This window comes from Panthera tigris, chromosome A3 (assembly GCF_018350195.1).
Source record: "Panthera tigris isolate Pti1 chromosome A3, P.tigris_Pti1_mat1.1, whole genome shotgun sequence".
NCBI classification, from domain to species: Eukaryota; Metazoa; Chordata; class Mammalia; order Carnivora; family Felidae; genus Panthera; species Panthera tigris.
The window spans coordinates 22,212,040-22,239,072 of NC_056662.1; the positions used below are offsets into that span (position 1 = coordinate 22,212,040).

At 41.4% G+C, this 27,033-nt stretch overlaps 1 protein-coding gene across 2 annotated transcripts in view; it reads right to left on the reverse strand.

Annotated features, from left to right (window-relative positions):
• The window catches only part of RPN2 (ribophorin II), a 59,918-nt gene that overhangs the window by 28,663 nt on the left and 4,222 nt on the right, over positions 1-27,033 (reverse strand). For both annotated transcript variants that reach the window (XM_042980449.1, XM_042980448.1), the window contains exons 2-9: positions 26,639-26,832; positions 14,806-14,901; positions 14,083-14,258; positions 8,868-8,943; positions 7,744-7,878; positions 5,100-5,276; positions 3,420-3,538; positions 974-1,079 (exon numbers count right to left, since the gene is read on the reverse strand). In XM_042980449.1, the coding sequence (XP_042836383.1) occupies positions 974-1,079; positions 3,420-3,538; positions 5,100-5,276; positions 7,744-7,878; positions 8,868-8,943; positions 14,083-14,258; positions 14,806-14,901; positions 26,639-26,832 (1,079 nt within the window). The remainder of the gene's footprint in view (positions 1-973; positions 1,080-3,419; positions 3,539-5,099; positions 5,277-7,743; positions 7,879-8,867; positions 8,944-14,082; positions 14,259-14,805; positions 14,902-26,638; positions 26,833-27,033) is intronic.

A 27,033-nucleotide genomic window follows, 5' to 3' on the forward strand; every position in this document is an offset into this window, starting at 1 on the left:
TGTCTCCCTCTATCTCTCTGTCACCCCAACTTGTGCACTCTCTCAAAAATAAATAAATAAACATTTAAAAAATGTATTTAAAAAAAAGAAAAAAGAAAATGTATAATTCATCTTAAATAAACTTCTGTGATAAAGGTTGAAATGAAAGCCACAGTGTCTAAAGGGGTATACTTGAATTAGCCAGGAAAACCACTAATGTGAAGTACCTCCTTCCCAAGGCATCAGATAAATGAGGCATAGTTTTCCATCTTTAAAACTGCTTTGGGGGGTGCCTGGGTGGCTCAGTAGGTTAAGCGTCTGACTTTGGCTCAGGTCATGATGTCACAGTTTGCGAGTTCGAGCCCCTCAATCAGGCTCTGTGCTGACAGCTTAGAGCCTGGAGCCTGCTTTGAATTGTGTCTCCCTCTCTCTCTGCTCCTCCCCTGCTCAGTCTCTCTCTCTCTCTCTCTTTCAAAAATAAATAAAAAACATTAAAAAAAAATTTTTTTTAAACTGCTTCAGATCTTCAACACAACTAGAGGCAGCTAAACATCTGAAACACAATTCATTATGAAACTTACCGACATTCTTTTGTACTTTACCCAGAGAGCCTTGCTACAGTGTGTTGTCACTTGATGATTTTCGTCACCTAATTTAGCATCAAGCACTTTTCTAAACCTATCAAGACCTACCATGTAAAACATTACAAGAATATTTATGTCTCAGTGACATTATGGGTGGTTTTTATTTTTCTGTTTCCTAAATTTTATGTAAGATAGTAACACTAACTTATAATAGAAAATGAGTAATTTATAAACAAAACCCACTATGATCAACATCTTGGAGAAGTCTGTCAAACAGCATAGTTTAAACCTACCCTTCTCTTCACATATTCACATTAACTTGGTAGTAAAGTGAGGTCAATATTAATTAATGCTGTGTGCCCACTTGGTCATTTCATTGGATTTAATGGGGACGAAAGAAAAGCACTCACCTCTACACTATTTGCAATATAACGGTTGTCACCTTCAACTTTGACAGAGAAGTCATAATAACCACTGGAAAATTTGACATTCATGAAGTTTAGTTCAAAAACATCCCTGTTAAAAATGACAGCAGGGTTAGCAAGAACTCACACAGCAAAGCCACGAATGTACCAAATGGGCCCTCCTTGAGACCGTCCAGGGCTACACCACTTCACCTTTTAGCTTCCCACCCCAGTTGGGCAACCTCCTGCTCAATCACGGAATATGGTGTGGGGAAAACTTGAGACCAATCTCAAATGACCTCCTCTTTCAAGGGGCGTCTGGGTGGCTCAGTCGGTTGAGCGACTGACTCTTGATTTCGGCTCAGGTCATGATCCCAAAGTCGTGGGATTAAGCCCCACATCAGGCTCTGGGCTGAGTGTGGAAGCTGCTCAAGATCCTCTCTCTCTCCCTCTGCCCCTCTTCCCTGCCTGCACTCTCTTCTCTCTCTAAAATAAAAAATAAATAATAAATAAAATAAAATGACCTCCTCTTTCAAGATTCTAAAGTCCCTTTTTTCCCTTTGTTTCCTCCTCTCAGCTCCTAAAACCCACCTCCTTTGGGTAGACTTCCACAATTAAATGCAAAACAGTCTACAGTATGAAACCTATTATGTTTAAAAAAAAGAAAGAGAGTAGAAATGTTCAAAAAGCTGGACGCAGAGCAGTATAATTGTAGGTAATTTTATGTATTATTTCTACTTTCCTATGTTTTGTGAATTTCCTTAAAATGGCATATCTTACTTTTATAAAAATATCAGTAACTTTTATTTTAAAGGGGGAAAAAGGTAGAGAATTCTTAACTCTAATTACATAGCAAAATCCCCAATGTCTTTTACCATTGCACTCACCATTCCTAAAAAATTTTTGCTTTTTAATTTCACATATTGCCTGTGTATTTTTATCACGGTCTAAAAAATGCATATTCTCGGGGCACCTGGCTGGCCCAATCTATAGAGGATATGTATGACTCTTGATCTCAGGGTTGGGAGTTAGAGCCCCACGTTGGGCCTAAAGCTTCCTTAAAAGAAAAAAAAAAGAGGGGCGCCTGGGTGGCGCAGTCGGTTGGGCGTCCGACTTCAGCCAGGTCACGATCTCGCACTCTGTGAGTTCGAGCCCCGCGTCAGGCTCTGGGCTGATGGCTCAGAGCCTGGAGCCTGTTTCCGATTCTGTGTCTCCCTCTCTCTCTGCCCCTCCCCCGTTCATGCTCTGTCTCTCTCTGTCCCAAAAATAAATAAATGTTGAAAAAAAAAAAAATTAAAAAAAAAAAAAAAAAAAAAAGAAAAAAAGAAATGCATATTCCCGATCTCATTAGCTTACTAATTTAACACTTAACAAAGTCTCTTATAAAAATTGATCCTTAATTCTTTTAAAATTTATCTAACAATATACAGCCATTACAAATAAGACTAAAGAAGAATATTTAATCCTATCGGGGAAATGTTCATGACATATTGTTATAGACAAAACATAATCCTTATTCAATTAAAAATATATTTATTTGCAGGGCACTTGGGTGGCTCAGTCAGTTGAGAATCCGATTTTGGCTCAGGTCATAATCTCACAGCTTGTAAGTTTAAGCCCCACATGGGGCTCACTGCTGTCAGCACAGAGCCTGCTTTGGATCCTCTGTCCCGCTCTCTCTCTACCCCTCCCCCGCTTATGCTCTCCCAAAAATAAATATTTAAATATTTAAAATATTTAAAAAAACACATACACACACACACACACACACACACACACACACACATATATACACAGACACATATATGTATGGCTTTGTATATACATACACACACATGTATATATATATATATATGTATATGTGTATATATATATATACACACACACACATCTATTTGCATAGAAAAAAGGTTGACCAAAAAAGACAACAAAAGGTGAACAGTAGTTACCTCTAGATGGTAGAATTATGGGCGATTTTTGTTTTATTTTTTGTGTTTTTCCATATTTTTACTACAATAAATATGTATTACTCATACATCAGAAAAAAAAATTAAATATTAAATTTAAAACCAGCTACTTACATCACAATGACAAGACAGAGACAACTAGAAATAGATAGGGAAGGAAACAATAAAACTAAAGCACAATTCTTCTAGTTGGTTTTTTTTTTTTAAGTTTATTTACTTATTTTTTTAGTAATGTCTACACCTAACATAGGGCTTGAACTCATAACCCCAAAATTAAGATTCCCATGCTCTACCAACTAAGCCAGCCAGGTACTCCTCTTTTGGTTTTAAAAATCCTTTTCTTCTATGACTGTAGGATTTTGATATCAGTAAGTCAAATTTACCTAGCCATGGGACATTTTGTAATATCCATATTAATTTGGGTTATATTGGCTACAGACAAAACAAGTCTATTGGTGCCCTGCAAAAATAAAATCAGCACTTACCCTACAGGGGTAAAAGAAGTCTTCTGGAGGACAGTGGCTCTGGAAGCAACAGATTTAGCATGTTCTAGTTTCACAGTGGCCTGAGTCAAAGGCTGAGACAGAACATTGGTGACCTGCAACTAGAAATAAATGTGAAAATTATCTGTAGCAACAAAGACTGAAGGAGTACAAAATTTCATTTCTGGGGTACTTTATCCATAGGAAGCCAGCTCTGCAGGGGAAAAAACACCTCATTGCAGGACATCTTCACTGACTCTGGTCTACGGTCTATCAGAAATCAAACACAGGAAACACAAGGAGATTGCTAATGGGATAGATTATAGAATATTAAAGGTAGGGAGGATATTAAAGATGACCTTGTCCAATAATCTCATTCTTCAGGTGAGGATAGGCTCTTTACATACACCCCCCTTTATTGATCATCTGAAATAAACAGCACCATCTCTACTTTACAGATGAAGAAGCTGAGGCCAGTTAAGTGGTTGGTCTAAGACTCAACCTCAAGCCTATCAAGCGACAAAACCAATACTATTTTGTTCTCTTAGCCGCCCACTCACAACTCATCAACTCATGGTGAACTATGTTAATCAGGCTATTTCTCACACTAGCCTTTGCTGAGGGGGTGTGGGTGTAAGCAGGGAGAGGAGAGGCGGTTTTGAAGGAAAGGGCACTTCCGCAGGAGAGCATCTGGAGAGGACACCAGGGTAGAACTGATGCAACTGTCCTGTGTGGAACCCCCATGTTTAGGCATAAATAAAATGCTAATTTCTTATGAAGATCTTAGCTTACCACGGATTTCCAAACAACAGCAACAAAAGCCCCATTTGAGATGAAAACTCTATGCGTATTCAAGATCTGTACATTTACTCAGAGATTCAGGCAGCATAAAAGTTCAGAGAGTCAGCATGAGCAGTCTATGCTTGCTGCTAAGTGAGAGGGAGGGCTGTGCTACGAAGAGGCAGAAAGACATACTGTCAACAGCAGGAGGAAGAGACCTGGCATTAACAACTGCAAGCACCAGAATGACTGGGAAATTTAAAAAGTGGTCTTTAAATAACATAGTTAGAAAGTTCTGGTACTGGAAAATGCCTTTTAGAAGTAAGCCTTCTCGGGGTGCCTGGATGGCTCAGTCAGTTAAACGTCGTCTTCACTCAGGTCATGATCTCACAGTTCATGGGTTCAAGCCCCATGTCAGGCTCTGTGCTGACAGCTCAGAGCCTGGAGCCTGCTTCGGATTCTGTGTCTCCATCTCTCTCTGCCCCTCCCCTGCTCATTCTCTCTCTCTCTCTCTCTCAAAGATAAATAAATGTTGAAAAAAAATTTTTAATTAAAAAAAAAAAAAAATAAAGCAAGCTTTCTCTATACATCTGGTGTTACAAACCCTGAAATGCAATTTTCTTGCATTTAATTTCTTGAAAGCCTTACTGTTTAAAATCCTCCGGGGGTGGGGGGGGGGGAAGCTTTTTTTGGATGGAGTTGAAGGGTTCTGTGACTAGTTCACCCAGGGGTCATGTCCCCAGTTTCAGGCTAAGGGAAATGAGCCTTGCTCTACATTTAATGGGTGTGTCCTGGGGGGGGGGGCGGTGGTTACGGCCAGGTTTCTATCAGTCCTTAGGTTTCTGAAAGCCTTACACTGGAAACAGCAAGAAGAGTGACACAGTTTGGACGTGGAAGCCATACCCGAAGGATAGCCTGCTCGTGAGTGTCAGAAGGAGAGCCCTCGGGCACAACCACAACCGGCACATGGTAGCGATTTTGAGAGAGTGCAGCAGCAGCAGAGGCCACGCTGAAGGCTTCTGAGAGTGACTCAAAGTTCTTCTTGCTAAAGATCGCATTCATTAGTTGGATGACCTGATCCTGAAAGAAAAGAGAAATGCAGCTTGAGATCCTCCTCCGGCAGGAAGGTGGGAGAGCCACCTCTCGTTCCCCACTAGCTGAAGTCATTCTCTATCTGCTTCTTGGTGTTCACAAGGAGGATCTTTCAGCCATTAATCCAAACTGACCGAGAAGGTGAAAAGCAAATGTTAAGATTAAAACCTGGGGTGCCTGGGTGGCTTGGTCGGTTAAGCGTCCGACTTCGGCTCAGGTCACGATCTCGCGGTCCGTGAGTTCGAGCCCTGCATCGGGCTCTGTGCTGACAGCTCAGAGCCTGGAGCCCGTTTCGGATTCTGTGTCTCCCTCTCTCTCTGCCCCTCCCCTGTTCATGCTCTGTCTCTCTCTGTCTCAAAAATAAATAAACGTTAAAAAAAAAAATTTTTTTTTAAAGATTAAAACCTGATTTGGTTGTTTTTTTCCATCTTCTGGTTCAAACTGAAATTGACACATTTATTTGTCAACCTTTTATTGAATGCTTAATGTACAAATGCAAGATAACTACTGAGATATGAAAGTATATGACAAAATACATACAACAGTAACCTTATGTTCCAGGTTACCATATGTGCCATGCACTGTAGCAGGTGCTTGACATGCATGAACTCAAATCTTGATTAAAACCCTGAAAAGATCGATATTATCAACGTTTTTCAAATGAGGAAAGTGAGGCTAAAGAAGGTTAAGTAAGTCCTACAAGTTGTAACAGGAGGAAAAAAAAAAAAAAAAAACAAGACCCAAATTTATATGGAAGTCTATTTGTCCTGAGTCCTTCCAGAATAAAATATGTTCTTTCCTGATTCTTCTCACTCTCTGAGCTAAGCCAACTTCTCTCCCTAACCCCCTCTGGGCGGTACACTGGGGCTAAGTTTGAATTCGTAAGACCAAACCTTATAACCAACATATACATTAGAAAGAAACTAAAATAACTTTCCATTAAGAACTAATGGACTGTTTAGAGGAGAAAAGTGAAAGCAGTTTTTTAAAAATGTGGAACCTAAAAGGCATTATTAAAATTCTGGAGGCTGTGTGCTTAAGAGGAAACATTTTTCACTTCAATCAGTTTTGTTTTTTAAAATCTACAATCTAACAAAAGAGCTCCCTTGTTCCCGACAGTGTTATTCACAGTCGACATGAAATAATTTTCTTTAATTGTACCAATTACATTTTTCCATCACTAGGCTGTTGACATGTTAAAATAGAGGACTGTTCACCAGAATGGTTATGTCAAAAGCAGTGACAGCAAAATTACTCCAGCCAAATACCTGGTGAATAGAAGCTTGGGAATAAAGCAAGAAAAAGTTTAAGTTGTATATGTAGAATATTGCCAATTCATCTACTGTACTGTGTACAGGAGAGTTCCTTAATGATTTGTACCATAAGACCCACATTCCTGCACTTTCACCCGTCATAGAAATTAAGAGAGTATGGGATCTCCAGACCTTCTACGCTTAGGGTAAACAAAAGACAACAGAAGAATGCTAACACATGAATAAATTATTAGGTCATACCCTCCAGAGAAAATATAAAATTAATTCAAATTACCCAACGCAGATAAGTATTTACTATTTACTTGAAGAAACTCAGCACAGAACTCAAAATGCGTAAGAGAAATGAAAGTTCTAACTTGGAACCCAGATCTCTTCTCCTAAAATGAAAACAACAGCATCTTGTATTTTAAATCCTGTAGTTAAGGGTTGGTAACCTTCTCACAAACGAGGGGTACAAAGAGGGTCCAACTCAAAAAGATTTCCCACACACATTCCCGCCGAAGGTTCTTGCAGGTTAACAAGTTCCTCTTGAAAAAAACAAACAAACAAACAAAGAAAAAAGAAGAATTAACTCTTGGTAGATGTCTGTAGACACATATGCCTCTCAGAAAACTATGTCAATCGGCAAAGATTAGCTAAGATTTAGCCATTTAGCCACTGCTGAGGCTGAGGTGGGAGGCAGAAGAGGCAGTTTTGCAGTACAGGAACAAGAAAGCTGGACATCCATTTCATAACACATGGGAAGGAGAGCGCCTGTAGCATGGGGAGACCTGGTTTAGAGGCATCTCTCCCACCTATTATCTGTGTGTCCTCACACGTCACGTTGCCACTCTAGAGAGGGACCAAATCTGACTGAGCATATTACTCACAGATTTCCTATGGTGATCAAATGAGCCACACATAAAAATGCTTTATAAACTGTTAAGTGTTGTGAGAAAAAAAAAACAATAAAAAAATAAAATAAGGCAAGCGTGACAATTTGTTTACATGTCCATCCCACTGACAACCAGTTTCTTGAGGACAGGCATTACATCTTTCTGTTTCTCATTTTCAATGCCTAACCCAAGACACTGGGTGACTACGTCCCAAGGCTACCTAAACAGCCCCCTCTGAAAGAAGCTGTTCTTAGCAGATAAAGTCAACAACCCCTTTGGCTTTCATGCTTGAGAATTATCAGGTACCTCCTTAATGGATGGCTCAGTCCCCACGTGGTCCATGAGCTTGTAAGTGGCAGCCACGAATAATGCTGTTGTTTCTAGTCCTTCTTCAAACTGGAGATACACACCTCCCAGTTCATCCAGGCGAGCAACAAGATCCTGTCACAACAAAATGGACGCATGTTGGAAGTCAAGTGGTAACAGAAGCAAGATGAACAAACCTGTCGCCCCGAGCAGACAGTTTTGAGAAATCACACTCCAAATCTGGAGAACACCTCTGACATTTAGCACTTGCTCAATTAAGATGCTTAGGCACAGAGTGAAGAATATCACACAGGCATTTGAAGAGAACAGTATCTGCTGCAGCCCTGGGAGTGTTCCTTCCCTGACCCCTATACTCAAGCCTAAGCCCTGCTCTGGGCAGAGGGCCAGCGGGCCAGGCCGCAGTGCACCCAGGAAGCATCGTGACACAGGCAGATCCCATGGCCATCCTTTTGGATACAACCTACAGAGCAGAGCATTTCTCTTATTCAATGCTCTAAAGGATGAAGAGAGACATATACCTCTTCTGGGCAATATGAGGGGGCAGCTAATGTGCCCACACTGGGTGGGGCACCCAGTGATGACACTGTGTGGACTGCCTGTCATCACTGACTATGCAGTCCATGAGAGTAGGCTCTGAGCAGCAGGAGGTCCTAGGTAAAGGAAAGGATGGAGTAATAAAAACACAGTGACCACTTGCTGAGCACTTATTATGTACTAGGGACTTGAGAACCTCACTTGTTCCTACAACCCCATACAAGGAATTGAGGCTCAGACATTAAAAATTTGCCTGAGATTACAAAGTAATGAGTAGCATTAAAAAATATCTGAATTTGAGGTTTGTTAGGCTCTAAAATCTGTGGACTATGAACCTATACCTACAAAAGGCTGCAAAAGTAGTCTGTTGCCTTATTGATGGTGTAACTATCCTACCTGAACAAATATTTCCTAGGACATTTGCTCTGATACAAAGAACATAAGTGTGCCATGGATATGAAAAGAAATGTAACTGGCCAAAATAAACCATGCATGTCTCTCTGCAAGACTCTTCTAAAGGGTTTCAAAGACAGGAGCTACGAAATTCATTTGGCAAAATAAATTCACACCTCAATCTCCTCCACAATGCTCCTCAAGTCAGCCTGCTGGGACAGGTGGGATGCTGTCTGCAGAGCCTGGACCGTTCTGGAAGATAAAGAGTACAACCCCAATGAATGGCAAATCTCCGTTTATCTACTCACTCTTTCCTATACTGGGACACTTTCAAGAATACCCCTCTCCTGTTCTTTACAAGTATAACACAGTCTCAGTCTTTAAGGAACTTAATCATAATCCAGTTGGGAAAGGACATCATATTACAAAGATCATAACAGCAAGAGAAGGCAGTCCAGGCAACATGACCTGAAATAAGTACCGTGGGCACAGGGAAGAGAGGGAGCACAGGTTCACTCTCCTCTGAAAATATGTTTTGTTCCTAGTGTCACCATACACAGAACACTGAGACTAAGACTTACTTAGTTTTAAAAGAGATACGCTCTTCGGGAGAACAGAATTGAATTCAACCAAGCTGTATGTTGTACAAGAAACTGTGCTAGGCAGAACTTAGCTGCCTGTTAACTTTCTACTTTTCTTACTCTAAGACCAAAGAATATTATAGAATCTACATATGCAGATTGTTGGGTAGAATTTGGAGCAAACCAGATGAATGTGTTATAAACAGGAAGGCTTCAGGAAACACATGCTGAATGTTCAATACTTGTGCGATCATCACCCTGCTGGGAGACCTGAAAGTCACTTAATCCTTCAGGCATTAAATAAGATAAAAGGAATTCAGTTCTGAAACCAGAATGTATTCCCTTTTTCTTTTCCTACCATTTATTTCTGATTATAAAAGTACATATTTGTCAAAACTTCAAGCAATACATTACTAAAGAAGAAAGTTAAAATTCCTATAATACCTACTCCTAAAAGATAATCGTTCTCCAACTTATTTTTAGTTTAATGATACGTTGTATACAACTTTCCACATGAGTACATATAAATGTACTTCATTCTTATTAATCATGACATAGTACGTACTGTTTAGATGTACCAGAATTTACTCAATCTCCAGTTGATAAACATTTATGTTGTCCTAAGTCATACAATGCTATAACAGATAGCCCTTACTCATCTCTCTAAATATTTTTTTTTAATTTTTTTTTTTTTAACGTTTATTTATTTTTGAGACAGAGAGAGACAGAGCATGAACAGGGGAGGGTCAGAGAGAGAGGGAGACACAGAATCTGAAACAGGCTCCAGGCTCTGAGCAGTCAGCACAGAGCCTGACGCGGGGCTCGAATTCACGGACCGCGAGATCGTGACCTGAGCCGAAGTCGGACGCTTAACCGACTGAGCCACCCAGGCGCCCCTCTAAATATTTTTAAATTGAAGTGAAATTTACATTAGAAAACTAACCATTTGAAAAGTGAACAATTCAGTGGTATTTAGTATGTATCTCACAATGTTGTACAATCACTACTTCTATCTAGTTCCAAAACATTCCCTCCCATCAGTCTAAAAGATAACCCTGTACCCATTAAGCACTTGCTTCCCAGCTTAATGGGCACAGCCCCTGGTAAACGCCAATCTGCATCTGTCTATGGATTTACCTATTCTGGATATTTCATGTAAATAGAATCAGATAACATGTAATCTGTATTTGGTTCCTTATACTTTCCCTTAGCATGTTTTCAGGGCTCACTTATGTTGTAGCATGTATCAGTACTTCATTGTTTTTATGCGTTATTCATGTAGTTTTATCCACTCATGAATATATTCCTGTAAGACAAACTTTCAAGGCAGAATGTGAAAGGTATGTACGCATAAGATTTTTTTATTAGATTCTATTCTCTTAGTGCAGATAACCCGGAAAATATAAATGCTGCTTTTCTAGAATGCATGAAGCTGAGGACCCCTGGTGGTTAAGCCACTGCTACTCAACCCCAGAATGGTTACCTATTTCCCAAGACACGACTGGGCCTTTATGTAAAACCACCATTTATCAATCAGGTCAATGTGTTGGGGAATGTAGAGAGAGAATTTATCTGCTTTCATTGAGATCATAACAATTTAGATTCCCTCTATGGAAAATTAATTCCATTAAGATGACAAGTTGGAAAATAGGGGAGTTATAGTCCATGGACAGGAAAGCCCCAGAGTATTCAATGACTCCCATGGGATCTTTGTTGTTAAAAAGCACTAGAGAAAACGAAACCTGAATTTCCAAACAAGATAAAATCCCACATCTGCCCGTGATAAATGCTGAGGCCAGAAAAGGTTGCTAAGACAGCCAAGAAAGAACTTTTCAATTAAGGTATCATTTTTCTCTTCTTTAGAACGAGTGAGTGTCATGCTGGTAACAACTTCAGAAGTTTTTAGACTGAAATTAATCCACTTAGCTTTTGAAAAGTTTTGTCACTGGCTTTAATTACTTATTCCCCAGTCAGCAATTTCTTTCCCTCTGAAGTACTTTTTCAAACACTAAGAAAGCCGATCTTGTCTTGCTAATATACAGCAAATGATTTAAAGAAATTAGGTTATAGGACACCACAATGGCATCTTTTCAGATGGTTCCTTCAAACCTACAATTTTTTTTTTCTCCATTCTAGACAAGTTTATGAACATTCATATCCTAGAATAAGTCCACTTAAATGTAGATGACCCATTTACAAGTCCTAATTTAGATCCAATTTCCTTACATAGGGCAAGTCAGTAGTAATGTTATATAAGGCACCCTGCCAGTTTGATCTTCAAAATAACCCTATGAGACAGATACCACTCTCTCCATTTTACATATGAAAACACTGAGGTTTAAGGGGGTTGAAGCTCCTGCTGTTGGTCACAAAGATATTAAGTAGAAGAGTATTAAGGATTTGAACATAGTTCTCCCCGATCCCAAGCACGTGCTCTTTCTACCTGCACAAGAAAACCGAAACATCAAAGTACAGTTTCAGCCTTTATAAACTCTTTGTTGGGCACCTCCCATGCACCATGCTGTGTGCACACCACAAATAAAGAAGCTTACAGTCTAAAAGAGAAAGAACTACAGTAAACCGAGGAAGTAACCAGCTTCCTAAGAAAGAGACTAAGAAGGAAATGCTCTAGAGAAGGAGCTTTTGGTGGAAGCCCGCTAAGAACTGGGCACTGCAAGAGCTCCTTCACATGCATTATCTCATTTAATCCTGACATTTATTCTATGATGTAAGGATTATTGGGCTCATTTTATAGATGCAGTTCAGGGAAGTTAGTAACTAACCCAAAGTCAGAGCAAGAAAGGAACAGAGCTGGTGTTCAAAGTATAACCACATAACCAAGTATAACTGACTCCAAAATAGATGTACTTTCTTTGTATTTTTTCCTGTTCTGGGATTTTGAGGAGGGAAACTTTCTTTTTTGCTTGGAGGGAAAAGGAAAGTTTTGCTGTAGAAGATGGCATCAGACTGAGGCACTGATGACAGGGATATCTGGACATGATACTACGGATCTCACTGGGGATCCCTGGGGATTTCTCCCAAGGGATTATGAGAGGAGATCAAAATAATGTGACCTAAAAGCAAAGGACTGCAGGGCCAAGCACTGGACAAAGTGCGTACAAGACGTCAGCCCTGGGAAAAGTAGCCCCAAAGTCACTGATTACTTACTGACCGTGTGCAAATGAACAGGGTGTGAGTGAGAGAGAATGTCAACTGACTGTGAGCCCTGCCCTTAACAAAATTTCAAGTTTAAAAACATTTTGATCTTACCCCCTCCCCACAAAAACAAACAAACAAAAAACCCAAAAATCTGGGAAACAACTGAACTATCTGCAATAGGGAACTGGTGTCACCAACATCTTGCTAAACAAATAACAAGAGGCCAGGTGCTCCCCCTCCTTTCAGGGGTTGCAACTGAATGGGGGACAAATACAAAACAAAAAATACATGTACTGTTATAAGTGGGGAATTTCAGTGTTAAAGAAAAAAACTACATATAGAATCACTTTTAAGTTTAATAAATATCCTGGGCACCCTGCTTTCGGTTCAGGTCATGATCTCATGGTTTCGTGTGTTCAAGCTCCACACAGGGCTCTGTGCTGACAGGGCAGAGCCTTCTCTCTCTCTCTCTCTCTCCACCCCCCCCCCCCCCCCCCCGTTTCTCTCCTGCTCACGTTGCCTCTGTCTCTCTCAAAAATAAGTAAATAAACTTTAAAATGCATTTCCCTAATCAGGGCACCTAGGTGGCTCAGTCAGTTAAGCGTTCAACTTTGGCTCAGGTCATGATCTCACAGTTCATGAGTTCAAGTCCCGAGTCAGGCTCTATGCTGACAGCTCAAAGCCCGGAGCCAGCTTCGGATTCTGTGTCTCCCTCTCTCTCTGCCGTCCCTCCCTCGTTCGCACTCTGTCTCTGTCTCTCTCAAAAATAAACATGAAAAAAAAATTTTTAAATGCATTTCACTAATGACAAAAAAAAAGTTTAGTAAACATCCTTAAGTCTGTTAAAACATTAAATTTATAATAAACAGGAAAGTTGCTCAGAGTTCCTTTCCTATAAGTGCTTCTCCTTCACCTAAGCTTTTGCAGAGTAGTAGAGTCTGATTCCTAGAATGCTCTCTCCTCTGAGCACACACCTCTCCCAGCAGATGTTGTCTGTCACAGGTTCAAGGGATCCTATAAGCCCTCCTCCAGTGCAGGGCCTCCACTGCTCACTGTGCCCCAGCCAAACCTCAACAAAGATGCATGTGACTTGTTGGCCTCACTTTCCCTCGGTTATCTCCTCCCCTGCTTCAGCCTCTAACCTCAAAAGCAATTCTCTTTTTTTTTAATTTTTTACTTAAAAATTTTTTTTTAATGTTTGTTTATTTATTTACTTTTGAGAGAGAGCGAGCACAAGTAGGGGAGGGACACAGAGAGAGAGGGAGACACAGAATCCGAAGCAGGCTCCAGACTCCGAGCTGTCAGCGCAGAGTCTGATGTGGGGCTTGAACTCACAAACTCAGATCATGACCTGAACTGAAGTCGGATGCTTAACCGACTGAGCCACCCAGGTGCCCCTGAAGCAATTCTGTCTTTATATGGCAGTGTGTTTATATTCTGACTCAGTATCTTGAGGAACACGGTGTCCAGATGAGTCCACCAAGACAGGGACCTTCCCTGTCTTAATTTAATATCGTGTCTGCAGCGCCTGGCAGAGCACATGGCACATAGTAGATGCCCAGAAAATATTTGCTGAAATCAGTGGACGAACCCTCTCAGGATAGTCTCTGACACAAATGAAGTCTGAAAAGTGCTCGACACGGTGACTTACGCTAACACAGTCTCTTCCTTGCTGAGGCGAGCGGTAAGGGCACCGAGTGCTTCTTGGGAAGCCAAGGGAAGGCCAAAGCCACTTAGGGCTGCCACTGCATGGTAGATCTGGGTAACGGATGAGTCTTCACTGACAGCTGCCAGAAGCAGATCTTTGGTCTCATTTGAAATAGAGATCTAAGAAAGGATTGGCAGACATAGAGTTTAGAACAGGTGCTGGTAGTTGTGGCAAACAACATATAGAGAGACTGCCAAAGTCATACCACCCGGCTAGCACACGGTTGTCCCTCCTCAACTGCTGGGACACCAGAATTCAATGTCTGTAGGAACTCAGCATAACACTTAAAAAGATTCTGGCAAGTCACTTGTCTACTTGTATGGTTCTCCTATGTTCAATGAAACGGATTTCCAGAAATCTGGCATGGGGACATTCTTCTTTTACTCTGAACATTTTTAAAAGTTAAAGGGAGTTGGAAAGAAAAATCTAGGCTTCCCAGAAGAGAGGCAACTATAGGAAAAATTATTGAAAAGCCATGAAAAGTGAAAACTCGGAGAAAAAAATAAACTCCATTTCCTTAAGAAAAATAAAATCACAAGAATGGAATTCCCGCCCATACTAATGGATTCTTACTGTTAAAAAAAAAAATTAATCTGACATGACCCTCCCCCTTTAAAAATACACATTACAGTGTAAAGCATATAGAAACGTAGAAGCTGGACTCACCTCACACCCTGAGAGGGCCTGGCTGGACTGGGCAGCATAGAAAAGGGAATCCACATTGCCTGGATCAAGGTTTGACTTAATGAAGGCGCACGCTTTCTAAATAGGAGGGAAAGTCAATGATAAGTGGCAATATACACAGTGACTGGGAAAGCATACATGTTTTTTGAGGACAAAATGCTAAGCAATCTGTGATGGCTAAAAGTATGAACTATACAAGACTTTGTGTTTTAAGCAGGTATTTTCCATAGAACACTGTATTACACAACACTGTAGACTTCATATCAAGAGCAACAAACCTAAAGTACTCTAGTCCTTCTGAAGCCTAAGAAAAAACAAAAAACAAAAAACAAAAAAAACAAAAAAACATTTTCACTGATCACCTGCTGTGGCCATAACCTGTGCTGGGTGTTTATGATGCTCTTCCTTTTAATGAACATAAGGACCCTATGGTAGAGATTACCATGCGCATTTGACAGGAAAAGAAAGCTTAGAGTTGGTAAGTCACCTGATGAAGGTGACAAAGCCACAAAATGGCAACGTCTCCACCGATTCTAACTGTACTGGGGTCTCCACTTAGATGTCTCCAAAGTTAAGTCAGGTTAAAGACATCTAAAAGGAGCTTGAAACCTTCTATTTCTTCACCTGGACCTTCCAGCTCATGTACAGGCACCACCACATACCCTACTACCTGAAGCAGAAACCTAGGAATCATTCTCGACTTTTCCGTTACCCTACAAGCCTGGTGACCCTATCTCCTTTCATTTTTCCAACCCAATCCCCATCCTCTGGCTTCCCTCATTGCCTTATTTCAGGTACTTGCCATTTGTCACCTAGTCTGTTTTAATCATCTCCTAACTGGCCTCAAGCCATGCAGTTCATTCTGCATACTGACTGCTTCAAGGGTGGTCTTCACAAAATACAAATGTAACCATGTTACTCTGCTATCAAAACCCTCGGGTGGTTCCAGCAATAAAACCAGTTAAAAGTGGGTGTTTCTGAGGAGTAAGACAGGGTATAGAACAAGGTGGGCCACGTAATGGGTTGTTGCTTTTCACTAACAGTTGTGCTGTATTATCTGATATTATCCTGAGAAAAAGAGCCGAAGTTTCTGATATGGCATAAAATGCCCCCGTGACTGGCACTTTCAGTGCCAGCTTTACCACCACACCACCTCCGACTCCAAAGTCTTACCCTCCAGCGTGTTGCAGCTACCCAGAGACACTATGATCTCGCCTTGGTATGTATGTGACCCTGCTACTACCCGGCTGGAAGCACCCTTCCCTTGTCCCTCCAGTCTGCCCAACCAGGTCTTATCTTCATCTCTGTTCAGATGTCACCTCTTCCAGAAAGCATTTACGGACATTCATCCCAGGTTAGGCCAGGGCCTTCCCTCCCAAATGCTCCCCCAAAGTGCTTACCACACTGTACTAACTACCTCCCCCAGTGACCAGTTACTGAAGAGCAAAAACTTGGATGAACCCCAATCACAGTGTCTGCCACAAAGTAGGCACATAATAAAACTCATGCTATTCTCACTGTATCAAACCACAAGGAATACTATCTAATAGTTACATTGCTAAACATTTTGATGGAGGTAACATAAAATTCAGCTATTCAAAATTAAGTGGCAATAAAACCAGTTAAAAGTGGGTGCTTCTGAGGAGTAAGACAGGGTGTAGAACAAGGTGGGCCACGTAATGGGTTGTTGCTTTTCACTAACAGTTGTGCTGTATTATCTGATTTTTTCCTGTGTGTGTGCTACTTTAACCAAAAATCTATTTTTAAATTTTATGAAAGAAGTTAAATAAGAGTCTCAAAACAAATGGGTTTCAACCAGAAGTTCGAGAAGAAAAAAAACACACAAAGAAATACTTCACACTGCACAAATTAGGGATCTGAAAAAGAAAACAATCTACTCAAGGAATCCTTCAGGACAATGTGGGTAAACTTAAGACATGTACTTTATCGCCATCTGGTGCTTTAACAATAGAACAACAGCATCCAAGACCCCCCCCCCCCCCCCCCCCGCCCCAAGGATTATGGTCACTGCTACCACTTTTTAAGCACTTAAAATGTGTCAACATTGTTCTAAGTGTTTTATGTGCATTTCTCCTTAAGTATTAGGTCCTCCTCTTAAGTTTACAGACAAGAAACCTGAGTCATCAGAGAGGCAAAGTGACTTGTCCAAGGTCACTCAGCTCTTAATGGAGGAGCTGGAATTCAAACCCAGGCAGCCTGGCTCCATAGTTTGAGCTACATACAACCTCTGTCTCTCAAGGTTTTTCATCTCTAGTGAAAAATTATTTGTCCTGTAGGAAAACCAGCATTGTGCCAATTCCCTAATTCTTTGTACAGGCAAATGAAGGTAAACAGTCCCAGCAGTCAGTGGCTTTTAAGCTCCCAATGTGTACTAGGTTTTAACAGCAGCAGCAGAAGTGCCAGAAGACCTCTGGAAACACACCCTGGACTCTTGGAAGACCACCCAATGCTGAGGCTTCAGCTGGCCACTTCCAAGGGTTTGTAACTCTGACTTGAGCTGTCCTCATCCTACATTCATTTTCCCAACTGAGGCCTGCAAATCGTCCCCTAAGTGTCCACTCCCTATCTGCTCCTCTCTAACCTTCTATGCCCTATATTAATACTCCCAATTATCTAAACATCCTACTGAGCAAAGAACATCAGTGCTTTTCTCTACCCATTCTTCCCTACAACTCCCTGAACAGAATCAGGAGCCAAGAAAAGATAGCTAAATCTCTCTCATCTGCCCTTACCTCTCCCTTATTTTCAAAACCATTAACATCTCCCAACTACTCTGAACTCCTCTCACACCACACTCTGTAATCTCGCCAGACTTCGTCACCGTGTTGTGATATAGAGGCATTCCAAGGCAAGAGCTCCCACACCAGGTCCTTTGTAACGGGGCCCACCTTTTCCTCTTAAAAAAAAAAATTATGGGGGCGCCTGGGTGGCGCAGTCAGTTAAGCGTCCGACTTCAGCCAGGTCACGATCTCGCGGTCCGTGAGTTTGAGCCCCGCGTCAGGCTCTGGGCTGATGGCTCGGAGCCTGGAGCCTGTTTCCGATTCTGTGTCTCCCTCTCTCTCTGCCCCTCCCTCGTTCATGCTCTGTCTCTCTCTGTCCCAAAAATAAATAAAAAACGTTGAAAAAAAAAATTAAAAAAAAATAAAAAAATTATGTATATATGTGTAATATATATAATATATATTACATATATATACATATATATTACATATATATACATATATTATATATACATATACATATATGTATATAATACATATATATACACACATATATATGTATGTGTGTATGTACATATATATTATTTATTTTGAGAGAGGGAGCGAGCATGAGCAGGGGAGGGAGAGAGAGAGGGAATGAGAGAACCTCAAGCAGGCTCCACACTGTCGGCACTGTCAACATGGAGCCCGATGTGGAACTCGAACTCACGAACCATGAGATTATGACCTGGGCTGAAATCAAGAGTTGGACACTTAACTGACTGAGTCACCGAGGCGCCCCTTGGGCTCACCTTTTTCATACATACTTCTTACCACACTTCCCCCCGCACCTCTGTTCTGGCTGTCCCAGACAACCGACTCACTGCTCCCAAAACACAAGCACTTTTAAGCCTCCAGATTAGTGTGAGCAGTTCTCTCCATCTGGAAGCCCACTCATTCAATTTGTGAGCTAAACTTCTCCCTCTCAACTGGTAACACCTGACATATTAACAAAATTCAAGACTTCTTTTACTTTATGTTATTTTAAAGTTTATTTATTTACTTTGAGAGAGAGCAAGTGGGGCAGGGGGAGAGAGAGACAGACCCAAGCAGGCTCAGTACCGCCAGTGCAGAGCCCGATGCAGGGCTCAAACCCACAAACTGGAGATCATGATCTGAGCCAAAGTCGGATGCTCAACAGACTGAGTCACCCAGAAGTCACCAAGACTTCTTTTAAAATAAACTTTCCTTGGGGCACCTGGGTGGCTCAGTCGGTTAAGCGTCCGACTTCAACTCATATCACGATCTTGCAGTCCGTGAGTTCGAGCCCCGCGTCGGGCTCTGGGCTGATGGCTCAGAGCCTGGAGCCTGCTTCCGATTCTGTGTCTCCCTCTCTCTCTGCCCCTCCCCTGTTCATGCTCTGTCTCTGTCTCAAAAATAAAAAATTAAAAAAAAACAAAAACAAAAACTTTCCTTGGGGGCGCCTGGGTGGCTCAGTCGGTTAAGTGCCCAACTCTTGATTCTGGCTCAGGTCACAATTTCACAGTTCGATTTCACAGTTCGTGGGGACTGAGCCCCTCCTTGGGCTCCACCCTGTTAGCGCAGAGCCTGCTTGGGATTCTCTCTCTGCCCCTCCCCAGCTCAGGTTCTCTCTCTCTCTCTCTCTCAAAACAAATAAACATTTTTTTTAAATAAACTTTTCTTGATCCTTCTCTCCCCCCAGCTGCTACCTTCTCTCCGCTACCAGTGAGTTTCCAAGTCGGAAAAGCCAAAAGAGACTTTCCAGTGCTCACTCCCTCAGCACTGGACAGAACTGATCACTTCCTCATTCTGAAACATTCGCCTCCCTTCGCTTCCAGGATTCTCCAGCACTCTCCTGGCTCTCGTCCTACTTCTCACAGGGGCTCCTTACTTTCATCCTCTTCTACCTGACCTTTCAACGCTGGAGTTTTTCAACTCCTAGGCCCACTTCTCATCCATCCTCTCTCTCCCGAGGCAATCTCACTCATGCCCACGGCTTCATCCAGAACTTTTATGCAGATATTCTCAAGATTTTTACCCCCAACCCAGACTTCTCTCAATGGCCATTTACATGACTCAAAGGCATTTCAAACTCAACAGGTTTAAGACCAAATTCATGAACTTGCCTGCACAAACCTATGTTCCTGTCTTACAGAATAGCTCAACCATCTACCTGTGCAGCAAACGCTGGAAGTCCAGGTGTTAACTTTTTTTTTTTTTAAGTGTATTTATTTTGAGAGAAAGAGCACGCATGCATGCAGAGGAGGGACAGAGACAGAGAGAGGAAGAGAGGAAATCCCAAGCAGTCTCCATGCTGGCAGCACAGAGCCCATTGCAGGGCTCGATCCCACAAACCATGAGATCATGACCTGAGCTGAAATCAAGAGTCAGATGCCCAAATGACTAAGCCACCCAGGCGTCCCCGGGTATTATCTTTTGCACCCCTTCTGCATTCAGTGTTGCCCCATATTCCCCTGCCAAAGTCTGTCTTCTATAGAACAGGAAAGAAACCTTTCCAAAATGAAAATGGATCGTGATACTTGCTGCTTAAAATCAACTGCTCTTTAGAGAAAAAGCAAAAATTTTCCTGTGGCTGCCAAGGCACTTAGACTTAGCTCCAGCCTTTCTCTCTGGCTGCACTCCTCTCTCTCCCACTGTCTGCTTAACATGCGGCCTCCAGTCAGTCTCTCAAATGTAACCTGCTCCCTGCCTGCACAGGTCCCTTGCACATGCCATTCCTTCTGCCTGAAGTTCCCTCCCCTGTCCCCGTTCACTCTTCTTCTCCCTTTAGAATTCAGATCAGTCATACCTTCCTTCATTTAATAAACAGTTACTGAGTGCCTACCACATGCCAGCTGCTATTCTAGGAACTGGAGATGTACAACAAATAAAATGGACAATGTCCCTGCCCTCAAGGAGCTGTAATTTAGAGGGATACAGAGTGAGATTTAAGTTCAGAGATTTCCTTGGGAAAGCCTTCCCAGAGCAGGTCAAAGTCCCCTATTTATAAATAGTATTTATCTCTTGGGGCACCTGGGTGGCTCAGTCAGTTGAGCGTTCAACTTCAGCTCAGGTCATAATCTCACAGTTCGTGAGTTTGAGCCCTGCGTCAGGCTCTGTGCTGACAGCTCAGAGCCTGGAACCTGCTTTGGATTCCGTGTCTGCCTCTCTCTGCCCCTCCACCACTCGCGCGCTGTCTCTCTCTCTTGAAATAAATAGACGTTCAAAAAAATTTTTTTCAATAAAAAATAAAAATAAACACTATATACCTCACCTTCGTAAAACTTACCGTTGTTACAAATATTCATGAATACATTTGCTTATATGACTAATGTCTATCTCCATTATTAGAGTATACATTCCAAGAGGGCAGAAGCTTTCTTTCACTGTTCAACACTGAAACCCCAGTGCCAAGCACATGGCACGAATTCACTAAATATCTGTTAAATGACTAAATGAATCGTGCAGCAGCCAGTACAGATGGCAACCCCCCTGTACAAGGTTAGGGCTTATGGCGAGCTTTCTCAGCAGACAGCGTGAGTGAGCTTCTCCCTCTGCTGAACTCCACACACCACATGGGCCTGGGACTTTCTACATGCTATGCATCCTTTTGTACTCAGCACCTGATCTCACTATCGTGGCACCTGTCCTTCACTAGGTAACGAGCTGTTATCTTTTCTGCACTTAGTATAATGCCTGGCACATAGCAAATGCTCCACAAATAATTACTGCCTGAAGGAATGTCTGTCTGCTATCCCTAGCAACCAGCTGAGTACCTGGCCCTCAACAAGCACTCAGTACTCGGTGAATGGTACAAACATCCTGTCCTTCATATGTACTCGCCACGTACCAGACACTGAGCTAAGCACTTTATTCTTTTTTTTTTTTTTTTTTAATGTTTATTTTTGAGAGAGAGAGAGAGGAAGGGGCAGAGACAGTGAGACAGACGATCCCAAGCAGAGAGCCTGATGCAGGGCTCAAACTCACGAACCAAGAAATCATGATGTGAGCCGAAGTCAGAACTCAACCAACTAAACCACCCAGGCGCCCCAAGCTAAGCGCTTTATACAAATCATCTCATTTAATCCCCATAACAACCCTATAAGATAGGTACCATTTTCGCCTTTTTACAGACAGGGAAAGTGTGTGATTGTCTGACAACCCGTAAACACTGCCTAATGTTTCCTGATTTTAGTCATTCAAACACTACATCGCAAGTTTTGCCATAATATATAACCTATTTACTTCATGTTTTCGTTATAGTGAATACAAAACAACCCTCATTATTCTTAAATCTTAAAGAAGGCTAAGCAGTAACATCTATAAAACCACCATTCTCATGTGCTTATTATTTTTATTTATTTTTTTAAGTTTATTTATTTATTTTGAGGGAGAGAGAACGAGCAGGGGAAGGACAGGGAGAGGGAGGAACAGAGGATCTAAAGTAGGCTCTGTGCACATAGCAGAGAGCCCGATGCAGGGCTTGAACTCACGAACCATGAGATCATGACCTGAGCCAAAGTCAGACACTCAACGAATTGAGCCTCCCAGGTGACCCTCATGTGCGTATGGCTTTTAATTATACATATATAGAACCTGATTATTAAAATGAAATTGTCCACTCTTCCTAACACCTAAAACTAACTCTCATTCCACATTCTGTTGTTCCTACAACTGCCTTCTACTCATATTCTTATTAAACCCCATTCCTCTCAGTTTTGCTGGGAAAATCTCTTATGACAAAATAACCAAAATCTCCCCTAAGGATCTACCCGTGAGAGCAGCCGGTTCAGTGCATCTAGCAGGGCTGAGGGCATTCTCTCTGCTCAGCTGAAAGCAACAACAATGGAGCAGGATGCACATCACCACATGGAAGTGGCAGTAAGGGAGACTGTCCTCAGTGGATTTATTTAGTGCGCACATCTAAGAAGGCAATTTGCTAGCTTGAACCTTCCATACAACTCCCTTCCATTGCTTACGATGTGCACATCACACAGTCACCGCAGCACATTCCACAAGCGACTTGAAGAACAAAGTGTGATTAACCCATTTATTTTCTGGTTAACAGGCACATTTGAGAGCTTCCATTTCTAATAAGCTAACGTTTACAATTCATTCAACAACCATGTGTCGAACACCCTCTGTTGATTAGCCATCAAGCAATGGGGATGACAGTCGAGAAAAATGTCAATCGATGTCCATCACCCACTACTACTACATAATAGAGCTGAGAGCTAATACTTAGTACATACTCCATGCCATCACCATGTTAACTACCCTAACAGACTATGAGTGGTGAGTGGACTATTATTATCTCCATCTTACAGATGAGAAAACAGATTCTGAAAGGTTCGGTAAGCTGCACAGTTAACTCAGCTATGTAGTTCTGAAGTCAAGAACTTGAAGCCAAGCAGTCTGACTTTAGAGTCTGTGTTATAAACACAAAGCCATAGCTGGCCCAGTTATGCAATTACCCCATATCACACTGCACTGCAGCCATCCAGATGGCTTCAGTCTGCATCTTCAGCCCTGACCAACGTCCCCTCAAACTCTGGACATCATCAGAGAACACCTTTAGGAGTATGTGTTCAACCTAAATCCATGTGGAACCCCAAATCATGAGACAGATAAAAAGGCACTGCTCTAGCTAACATGAAAGTGGCTCATTCTTCCATGATCTCCCTGGACTGAATCCTACAGTTCCATACAAGCTTGAAAATGACCAGCAGAAACTGCTCTTCCTGCATTCAAATCCACCAAAATTTAATATTAACCTAATATTCCAATTTTGTCTCCTCTATCTCACAATATAAAACCTCTATAGGGCAAGACTGCTTCACTCTGTGTCTCCCAATCTGCTCTGTCTCATCCCCAGGCCCTCTACAGACTGCAGCCCTCTGTACATTGCAGTATCTGTGCCAGGCATTGTCTGAACTCCCCTGAACAAATTATAAATAGAAGCAAAACTTTTAAAATATTGACGATGATGATAATAATAATAATAACAATAACTACCACCTGAAGGGCCTTTTGTAGGCCGAACACTTACTAGGCTTAATAGGATTTCACTTTATCTTTATAATGATCCAGTGAGGAAGGGATCATAACTCTCATTTTACAGAGAGGTGGAGCCAGAATCAAAAACTTGGGCTAACTAGCACCGATGCCTACACTCGTTCTTTTGAGCAAAACTAATTTTACTAGGAAGTACATTCACCTTGAGGGTTTATAACAGTGTGATCACAAGGAAAAATTGTTTCCTTAATACAGTCATATGTTAAGGAAGGAAATACTGGGCAGGAAACAAGAGCTAGCTGTCAGGAAGAAACCTGAATGAGTGTGGACCTCATACAGCAGGATTAACAAACTTTCTGTTTGTAAAGGACCAGAGAATAAATATTTTAGGCTTTTCAGGCCAGACGGTCTCTTTAGTAACTACTCAACTCTACTGCTAAAGTGCAAAAGCCGCTACAAGAGTGGGCATGGCTGTGTTTCAATAAAGCTTTATTTACAAAAGCAGGCTTCAAGCTGGATTTGACTCTGGGGGCCATAGTCTGTCAACACTTCTGCCATACAGTATTCAGATGATGACTGGCAGACATCGGGCAAATTACCTAACCTTTCTGAGCTTCCATTTCCTCCTCTATTACAGGATACTATTTTTGACCACATAGAATTAAGACAATTAACTCAAGCTAATATATCCAATGTACCCAGCACACAGGAGGCATTCAATAAATCAACAGCAGTTACTGATTTTAGTGTGGGGCAGGAAATGTAAAAGTAAGCCTAAGACATCACAAACTCTCCTACTAGATCACATAAAAACAAGCAAAAAATGCACATAGAACGGCATTTTGGCCTACTGGCTAAAAGGCGACATTTTGAGCATCAAAAAGAATAACAACTGTTATTGTAGGTCAACTATACTTCAAAAAAGAAAAAAGAAAAAAGAAAAAAAAGAACAACAACTGCCATGGATTGCAAAACATTAACCGGGACTACCAGTTCTGGCCATGGCAGAATTAAAGGCATTGAAGTTACCTCCTGCCGTCAATAACGACAAAACTAAAAAAATATACGAAGTTGAGACACTGGACAACAGACAGTACAAGGCTGTGATGCTTAAAAGAAAGTAAATAGTATGAAAACGATCGCACAAATGACAGGATTTTAAATAGAAATATCTCGTTACATGATTCTTTTGTTATTCGTGACATAGCAAAATAGTAATTCAAAGTATATTGATGAAGTTCAAACGCACATTACAATCTCTAGAGCAAATACTAAAATAATAAGTAAAGCTAAAAAGCCAACAGAAGAGATAAAATGGAATAATCAAAAATTAATTCAATCCAGGGCACCTGGGTGGCTCAGTCGGTAAAGCATCCAACTCTTAGTTTTGGCTCAGGTCATGATTTTACGGTTCGTGCATTCGAGCCCTGCATCGGACTCCATGTTGACGGTGCAGAGACTGCTTAGGATTCTCTTTCTCTCCCTCTCTCTGCCCCTCCCATGCTCTCTCTCTTTCAAAATAAATAAATAAACTTAAATTATAAAAAATTATTCAATCTAAGACAGGAAGGAAGGAGGAAAAAAACAGCTAATCAAAAAACAAGATGGTAGACTTAAACTAAACAGTAGAGTTACATTACATATAAATAGACTAAACTCCCAATTAAAAGATATTGTCAGATGAGATTTTACAAAAGCAAGTCCCTACTACATACTGTTTACAGAGAGAGGGTAATCTGACAACACCTGAATCCACTGATCCAACTTTATCATAACTAAAACAACCAGATATTACACACCCATTGATAGGAAGTACACATAGGAAGTACCTATGAAATGTTTTTGCCAAGAAAATTGACCTGAATACAAGTAAGCCTCAAGAGCTAACCATCAGTTTACAGGAATACAAGAGATAAGGAGGTATGTTCAAAAACTGTATGAAGATGCTATCAACCAAAGGCAGAATGTGGAAACTTCTCCAGGATGAGTTGATCTGGCTTGTTCTACAAGTAAAAGGTACTGGGGGAGGGGAAGATGGAAACGGTTATTAGATGAAAAAGGCCTTTAAAAGCAAAGTTTTCTCCAACTGGTAGCAGAAGAGGTCAGAGAGATTTGAAGAGTAAGAACTCAACATGACATTACTGACTTAAATGGGGAGGGGACAACATGAGAAGTAATGTGGGTCGCCTTGAGGAACAGAGAGCAGCCCTTGGCTGACAGCCCACAAGAAAATGGGGATCTTAGACTTAAGACTGCACAGAACTGCATGCATTCTGTCAATCACCTGAAGAAAACTGAAGCACATTCTTCCCCAGAGCCTCCAGATAAGAGCCCAGCCTTGGCCAACACCTTTACTTTGACCTTCTGTGACACTAAGTAGAGAGCACATACAAACCTGCCTGGACTTCTCACTACAGGATTATCAGCTAATAGATGAATACTGTTTTAAATAACTAAATTTATAGTCATTTGTTATACAGCCACAGAAAACTAATAACACAAGGCTTATATGAGAAACCTGGCCTTAACCCCTTTACCCTAGCTATCCATGCTACTGTCATAAATAAAATGTAAATTCACTTAAGACTGTTCCTAAAACCAGGTAAAGTTTTAGTCATGATGCATTTTCCTCATCAAAGGTCCAAAAAAAACAAAAAATCAAAACAGCCTGATACAATGTCAGTGTTTAATAAATATGAATGCTCTCATCTTGAATTCCTTTATTATTTGAGTCACACGTACAGGGCACTTAAGAAGTCCATGTGGTATTTGTACAGTCTCACTCAGAACTATAGCAACAGTTTCTAGAGGTAAAATGTCAAGTTTAAAGTAAAATGTCAAGTTTCTAAGACTCACTCTTCTTTATATTCTACTTTAACACCTGGCATGGTCCTAAACATACATTAGGCATTAAGAAAAAAAAAAAAGATCTGGCAGGTGGAAATAAGTATTTTTTACATTGGATTTGCCTTGGTATTCCTCAAATGAGCAAGCGTTAGTTCTGAAGTACACAAAAGGAACACAGTCAAGGGATGAGGCCGAGACCAAAGTAGCCTTACCTTTACATCTGGCACCTGGGCACCAAGGCTGCTGAGTCCCACGATGGAGTAGAAAGCAGTTTCCAAACTTGTGAAGGGGCGGTCCAGTGAGGTTTTCAGTCTCTCCACATCTGGCTTGGTGAGGTAGTGAGTGGGTGTCAGAGCCTGGGTGCTGGCTATGATTGTCAGAGCCAACAGGAAGACAGTGCTTGAACCTTGGGGGGAAAGGACTATTAAATACACTCCACAAACGATTCCAAAGTTCTATGTACAGTTCCAATGATGGCGTACACCAAGGTCTAGGAACCAAATCATAAGAGGAAGTGGGAGGGGACTGGGAGGTTTGAACTGGAAAGAAGTCCTAGGGAAGTGGTGGGTACTGTCTCCTTCATCCATCTGAAGGGCAGTCCTCCTGG